This window comes from Eschscholzia californica, unplaced genomic scaffold (genome assembly GCF_041429995.1).
Source record: "Eschscholzia californica isolate CP2 unplaced genomic scaffold, dmEscCali1.0.p SCAF_5, whole genome shotgun sequence".
NCBI classification, from domain to species: domain Eukaryota; kingdom Viridiplantae; phylum Streptophyta; class Magnoliopsida; order Ranunculales; family Papaveraceae; genus Eschscholzia; species Eschscholzia californica.
In genome coordinates, this window is record NW_028238472.1 from 23,033,551 (window position 1) to 23,041,280 (window position 7,730).

Sequence of the window (7,730 nt, forward strand, 5' to 3'; positions counted from 1 at the left end):
TGTAGAACTAAAATCATAGATAAACATATTCCGTTTTTTCAGATTATTCCCTAAAACAGACGCAACATGATAACTTAATCTTTTTCAGTTCGAAACTTTTACAACAAAAGAAAGTACCTACAACAAACACATAAAATTGCTTCCAACTTATTTTACATGACAAACAAGGGAGGCAGTGAAGAAAAGAAGACAAGGCATCATCACCATAACAAGGCTCTGTATGGATGGTTACTAGCAGTAAAGCTTTCCCTGTTCTTCAATGTTTTCTTCAAAAATCAGAAAAAAAAATTTGGTAACATAAAAGGAAACCAGTCTGAGAAAATATTTTCCGTCCAAAAATGAAAGTTTCCCACTAGAACTGAAAATCAGTAGAAACTGAAGTTTCATTTTCTTCTTGGAAAACCATCTTAAAATGGAATTTAAGGTGGAAAATCTTTTCTAAGAGTAACCAACCATACAAAGCAAATAGCTTAAATTACCATGTCTCTACTACCCTTTATGAGTCAGAGTTTCATTCATCACCTAGTAAGATCAATGTTCTTCAAGTATAGTATATATGTTTAATCTGAATCTTACCATTTTGAATCTCTTTTTTCTTCTATTCACAAGCCAATTTGGTGTCGAAGCTGCTCAAACATATTGCAAAAGCTTGAAATGCAGATAATGGATAACGATAATCCATCGTGAACATGTCCTTCCCGACTTTACCGAATTGTAATATGACCTTATCGTGGTCGGGCGGAACTGGTTGTGATGCAGCAGTACCTGCAGTAGATGGTTGTTGTGCAGCAATTAATTGGAAGTTCTTAACCGATGCAACTGTTACTCGCCCGCGGAAATTCAAGCACCAACACTGTAACTGTTCATGCCACCTCGGGGCCTTGTTCTTGAGAACCAATGGTCTTTCTTCTTTGCCTTCTTCTGTTTCAATCCGACCTCCTGCAATATCTGAAAATCGAGAACTGCTGAAATCGACTGAGCTGTCGATGGGTTTTGAGAAGGACACACTCCTAAATGACTCCTCAAGGGACCTGGAGAGAAGCTCGGGTTGGCCTGGGACAATGCCACCAACACTGAGGGACGAAACGGGGATTGAATGCATTATGCACTGCATTCTACGAGGGCCACGTGTGCCCAGAACGTTAAGCTCATACATGACTTGAGCTATGCTGTAGCTCCCAGTTGGGACTTTTGGAGAGACTTTCTTGGAATGAAATCTACGAGACATTCCTGGTTCAGATACTGCGACTCCAGTATATGGAGGTTGAGTGTCATAGATAACAAATTTTGTGCCTAGAAAATTTGACCTGAAGCATAACAGATAATTAAAAGATAAATAATTATGAAGATTTTGGAGCATTAAATCAGATTAATGCAATGTTTAAAGGAGTCCTTAAACAAAGGAATGGATCACCGGACAAAAGCTGAAGAATTCATGATTAATAAGAATTAACACTCTCACTAGAATTATTTAGTTCATCCCGTAATTAGCAAAGGATCACGAAGTACTGCAAAAACTTGAAACTAGGAAGCATACGATTTAATCTATTACCTCAGTTTTCCAATATAGTTGTTGCTTGATCTTGATATGTTATCAGCATGCATAGAAATAACATACTCCGTGCAAGTAGTTCGCCTAGTCCTTTTCGCAGATAATAGGAATTTCCCATTTTCAACGAGCAAAGCTGCGAAGATAGAAAAACAAAATGAGAGAAAATCCGAGCACCAATAAATCAATCAACCCACACAAGTAAGTAAAATGTCTGGCTCGACATTTTCGACCAGATGCGCTGTTTAAATTTATTTCCCTTTATAGGTTAGCTCGTCCCCGAATCTTGCATTTTCTTTCTAGTTACAAACAAGAACGTTACTCCCATCTCAGAGTCCTACATTTGAGGTAGTCAATATAACACTACTAGTAATAGTACCCCCAACTTAAAAACCAGAATCAGTCTTATATGCATGTATTCATGATTATGAATCATGTAAATGCATCAACATAATGTGCATTAGTTAGATTGTTAACAACTTAAAATATCTTAAAAAGAGAGTCAGATAGTAATGAAGTTAGTGAAGTACTATTCAATGTGATGCAGCTAATCTAGCAATAAGAATCACAAACAATGAGGATCAGAACTGAAAAAATAAATTAAAGAAGTGGCAAGATAGAAGGGCCATGTCATCAATTTTACAAGAGAAGGCAAGTCAATAGCAGTTTTCACTTACCAGGGCTGAGACAAAGGAAGAGATGGTAGGTTAATTTAGACTTATCCCTCTTAATGAAGCACTGGATAGGCCCATCACGAGATCCAGGCTGCATGAGTCAGAGAAGACATGATTTAGGTAATTCTGACAAATAACAGATCAATCCTCCAATAGAAGTAGGTAAGTATGCACAAGATATATGTGTGTGCGAATATGTATATATATATATATATATATATATATATATATATATATATATATATATATATATATATATGTTCATGTTATATTATGTGTTAACTGTCCATATCTAAGTCTCTAAGACTCTTAAGTATATCAGACAACAAAATCCATGAAGCAAGATGGTACATAGAAATATGGACAATCAAAAAGAGATGGACCAACCTGCTTTAATGAGACAGGAAATGTAAGCTTTGCACTAAACTCCGGACATCTAACAACTTCTTTGCACATTACCCTCCAAGACCTACAAACAGATGCACAAGCAACAACGTGCCTACGAGAAGGCCATGTACTCTCACTCTCCTCCAATCTTTTGATAACATCAAGGAGTAATTCTGGAGGAAGGTTAGCCCAACAACTATTTTGAATCACTTCGGGATGATCATGTAACTCGTGGACACACCCATAAGACTTTCCTCTTTGATGTCCGGGTAGTCTAACTTCAAAGCTCCGTCTAGATAAACTACCAAAACCATCCCTTACATCACGAACTAAGCTACGAAAAGACATTTAACCCAGTGCAAGAAAACCCTAATTGCTCACTTGATAATTATATTTCTTCAAGGAGTTCACGTAAATTACGTTCCACTTAATTTAACTGATGATTACAAAGTACAAGCCCTTGAACACATGAAGGTTTACCTGCAAAGAAAGTAAATCTAGATTTCAATTTCCTAGCTCAATAAGGAAGGAAAAAGAGATATAGTACAACAAGAGTAAAGTGAGGAAGCACAAAGGTAAACAAAGAGAAAGAGATACCATACAAGAATAAGTTAAAATGACCTACAAAGAAATCACTTTATTTTCTTAAACCATTTGGCAACCATTAGTATTAAGCATAAAATTAAACTTAAAGTGCCTCTTAAACTACTTTAAAGGAAAAGCATAAAGAGAGAAAATCAACTGAACTAAACAAAGTAGGTCCAACTTATGAAAAGATGTGAACTGCCCCAGGCTACAGCTTGAAGCAGAAAATTTGGCATATCAACTGAATACATTTGTGTTCACAAACAATGAAGTAAATTTTACCATCCAACATCTTCAGGCTATCTCCAATCACGAGGTGTACAATTGACAACCGAAACATTTGTTTCAACTAGAGTTCGGGGGTAACATAGACTTTAACGAACATTGATCAAACCAAGAAAACCAAAAATTTCCAAATATTCTGTAATGAAACACAATTTTTTTTATTTTAGGAAATCTAGGTGCAGACTTAAAATAAGTAGCCCTCAAACATAATAGCAATTAGGAAAATAAATACATAATCAACCACAAATAATATGGCATAAATAAAGGAAACAAAACCGGGTTCGTTGCCGGTTCGTTGCCCTAGAATTTTCGCTTTATTACGAGCGTTGATTATTGGCTTCCTATGGAGAATTCAACTAATTAAGTGACAACAACTTCAGAAACCTACCTAAGCATAATAGCATCAGACATATTGATGGGGAGTGGAGAGGGGATTTTTTAATACCCTAAGAAAATACAATGAAGTAGAATAGACAGTCAAATATTTAGGGCTAAATTTCAGGGGAGAAAGCCACAATAGAAAAGGTCTACTCTGGATATACAGTTGACTTTTTTTCAGATGAAATTATGGGCTGCCAAGAAAATTAGGTTTTTTTTTTAATTTGAAGAAACCCTAAATTTGAGATTAATCTCCACAAACATGAAACAAACACAAGAAAAAAATGAATATTGTCCATAGTTCTTACTCAAATACAACAAAAGGAAGCAACTTTAAGAACATTTCCAGTAAAAAGCAAATTAAAGCTCAGACGAAAAATATGAAGACTTGATCATGAAGAAAGACTGAAAATCCACAGGTGATTTCTATGGAATTCAAGTATCTCTGACGGAATTTTCTGCTAAGAAAGATATAGTTAAATTGACAGATCTAAACCTTATCAAATCTCTACCAAAATAAAATGAAAATTGTGTCAACAAGGTTGAAGATCCGTAACCCAGATAAAGGAAACACTAGATACCTCTTTGGTCTATATAAGTTACAATGAGAAGATCGGATCCTTCGCTTTACAACACGGCTTCTCTCTTTTTCTTACTCTACTTTCTCTCTCCGTCTGGAACTCCTGAACTCCAAATAAGACTTCTCTAAAATCCACTTAGACTTAATTATAAAATAAAGAAGGAAGTTTATGGGCAATGCCCAAACATGTGATAGGTAATGTGTTTTTTACCTAAAACTTGGTCAAAACGAGTTGACTAAGTGCGGTTAGAGGCAATTTGTGTTGTCTAAAAGGCCGGTCGGGCCTAGCCAACCCGGGTTGGAGTAGTCCCGGTCCGGGCCTCAACCAGGGCCCAGCCCGAGACCGGGTATATACCCAGTCTTAGCCGAGCCGGGCCAGATCAACCTGTGTTTTTTGACATTTTCAAAAAAAATAATAATAATAATATTTGAAGATATAGTTTATTTTGAAATATATAAATCAATAGTTTATGAACGATATTTCTTCTCTAACTTAAAATTACCTAAATTTTTTACATTCTTTAACTTAAAAAGAAAAGATTTTCTAAACTTACATAACATATAAATATTTAGTAAGGGCTTCAAAAAAATAAATATTTAGTAAGAATCTAGATATTTCTTTCTAACTTAAAAGTACCTAAATTTTTTACATTCCTTAACTTAAAAAGAAAAGATTTTCTAAACTAACATAAGATATAAATCTTTTGTAAGAATCTAGATATTTCTTCTCTAACTTAAAACTTACCTAAATTGTTTTATATTCTCTAACTTAAAAAGAACAGATTTCTAAATTTACATAAGATATAAATCTTTAGTAAGAAACTAGATATTTCTTCTGTAACTTAAAACTTACCAAAATTTATTGTTAGATAAGATTTTGTAAAGCTAACCAAAATTTATTCTTGAACGTAAGTTATTTTATATTTTCTAAATAAGATATAAGAGCATCTCCAATACAAAACTCAAAAAAATCTTCATTCATCATATGTGTCAAGTTCCAATTGAGATTCTCACTCTTATGTGGCGTTAATAGAGATCTTCACTTTTTTGTTGTCTCCAATGCAAAACTCTAAACTTATCTTATTTACTTATAGTGGCATAGTTATTTTCGTAAATAAATAATTAGTTATTTTAGAAAATATAGAAGACTTGATTTCTATTGGTTGAAAATCAAATATTGATGAGTTGGACAATTAGAGATATCTCAAGAGGACACTCTAGAAATAGAGTGTCCTCTTGAGATATCTCTATTCCACTCTCGACACGTCATCTTAGCGATCCAAATAGAGTGTTGCATTGGAGATGATTTTTAAGAAAAACTCTAAAAATCCAACATGGCACTCAAAGTTTCTAAGATTGAGTGTTGCATTGGAGATGCTCTAAGTACTTAATAGGAAAATAAATGTTTAAGGAAAAAAAAACTATAAAGAAAAAAAAACAATCTGCCGGGTCGAAGTCGGGTTTTTGTCGGGTCGGGCCAGGCCTAGCCCGTCGGGCCCAGAATAGAGGCCCAGCCCGTGCCGGAATAGAACCCGGGTAGGCCCGGCCTTTATAACAACACTAGAGGCAATGTCAAATTTGAGGGTGTTTATCACCCACTTTATCCTTTCGTCTTTTTTCGGCAAACAATCTATGGCCCGAGTTCGACCGGCAACTCCAGCGGGCGCCTTTATTGTTTTCCTTATTTTTCTCCTCTTCTACTTCTTTTCTTCTCTCTTTATTCTCTTATTTCTCCGATTAATCAAGTTAGACTTCTGAATTTTTCATCTCTCCAATTCACTGATCGAAAGAGATGCTGTGAAATACAGATGAACCTCCCGGAGTTCGTGTGTATATTGTTTGTGATGAATCAAGGTATACCATACCCTTTCCTCTCTCTCTCTCTGCTTCCCATTTATAATCACACACCAATAACTCGATTGGTACTTTGAACTTTTAGCATCTAATAGCAAATTACCCAAATTCAAATACTAATTTTTCATTATGAATATAAATCCTAGTTTTTGTTATTGGAAAGTTAGAATAAGTACTTCATTTAAAGAATGAATTAACCTAACCAGATGTTTCGTGTTATTAGGTTTATTATAGTTTGTAAAGCACCATCAGTAAGATGTCAAGACGAGCTTTTGAAATTGTTCGGGTTATATGTAGATGTTGAAGAGTAAGTTTTATTAATTTACTTAACCATATTGTTTGTTGTTGTCAATAGAATAGAAAATAAGATCTTGGTACGAAATCGAATCTAGAAGTGTTAAACTGTAATTACAGATAACTTAGAGAGGGATATACTAGAGAGATAAGAGAAGATTAGAGAAGAGAAGGGGAGAAGATAAGAAGAAGGAAGAACAAAAGTTAAAGTCGTCGGTCGAACTCCGGCCGTCGACTTTTGCCGGAAGAACGGAGAAGGGAAGAAAAGGATGAAGAAAGTAACTTCTACTTTTAATTTATGAAGGTCGACCGTCCGAGATCACCGTCTGGCGACAACCTAACAATGTCAATTGTGTCCTTAGGTCAAACATCAGTTGAGCCATTGCCTCCTATACACACATTGCCTTTTAACCATTTTTAAAATTGCCTTTAGCAACCTTGCCTTTAACAACTTTGGGCATTGCCTATGAAATCTCCCAATAAATAAAGCTAAATTATTTGGTAAGAGGGTATAATCCGCGTCAAGTTGACACCTTTCTATCAAATGCGTAATGACATCTTTTGAAAATAAGTTCTGGAGGTATAATCTTAGTCATTGAAGAGAGAGCCTGAACAGATTGAAGAGAGAGACTGAAGAGATTGAAGAGAAAGTTCGAAAATAAGAGCATCTACAATGCAATAATCGATATTAAAAATATTAAGTGTCACGTTAGATTTTTAGGATTTTTCTTTTAAAACTTTTTCCCATGCAAAACTCAATTAGGATCTCTAAGATGATGTGGCGGTTGTTAAATAGAGATATCTGAAAAAGATAGTTCAGTTCTACAGTTTCCTCTTAAGATATTTCTGATTGTCCAACTCATCATTTTTAAAATTTAGACCAATAGAAATCAAGTCTTCACATATCTTCAAAATAATTAAAAGACTTTACACAAATTATCATGTCATATAACTAAACAAAACAACTTTAGAGATTTGTATTGGAGACATACAAAAATTGGTGGATCTCTCACTACAAAACAGTTGGTTTTTAGTTATGGACACCGGCCAGAGCAATTACCTGTAATTTCGTAGCGAAAGATGTTTTGCTACGACCTTCTTCTCGTAACTAATATCGCCGTCACAAAAGGTTTTTGCTACAAAC

General features: G+C 34.8%; 1 protein-coding gene across 3 annotated transcripts; it reads right to left on the bottom strand.

The window, feature by feature from the left end:
• LOC147537862 (tubby-like F-box protein 8) lies at positions 1-4,622 on the bottom strand. 3 transcript variants are annotated; one of them, XM_086640701.1, is made up of 6 exons: positions 4,440-4,559; positions 3,869-3,926; positions 2,611-3,090; positions 2,227-2,314; positions 1,553-1,685; positions 1-1,307 (listed from the first exon to the last, which is right to left on the bottom strand). In XM_086640701.1, exons 3-6 carry the CDS (start codon positions 2,956-2,958, stop codon positions 599-601), a joined length of 1,278 nt encoding a protein of 425 aa, XP_086496827.1. In that variant the 5' UTR covers positions 2,959-3,090; positions 3,869-3,926; positions 4,440-4,559; the 3' UTR covers positions 1-598. The 3 variants fall into 3 exon arrangements, with proteins under 3 accessions (XP_086496827.1, XP_086496826.1, XP_086496828.1); XM_086640700.1 differs by lacking the exon at positions 3,869-3,926 and having other exon boundaries at positions 4,440-4,622; XM_086640702.1 differs by lacking the exon at positions 3,869-3,926 and having other exon boundaries at positions 4,355-4,550.
• Between the last annotated feature and the right edge of the window lie 3,108 nt (positions 4,623-7,730).

Coding starts and splice junctions, on each gene's coding strand:
- LOC147537862 (XM_086640700.1), bottom strand. CDS start 2,958: ATGTCTTTTCGTAGCTTAGTTCGTGATGTAAGGGATGGTTTTGGTAGT. Junction 2,315..2,610: donor TTCCTGTCTCATTAAAGCAG/GTTGGTCCATCT, acceptor TGACTCATGCAG/CCTGGATCTCGTGATGGGCC. Junction 1,686..2,226: donor CTTCCTTTGTCTCAGCCCTG/GTAAGTGAAAAC, acceptor CTATCTTCGCAG/CTTTGCTCGTTGAAAATGGG.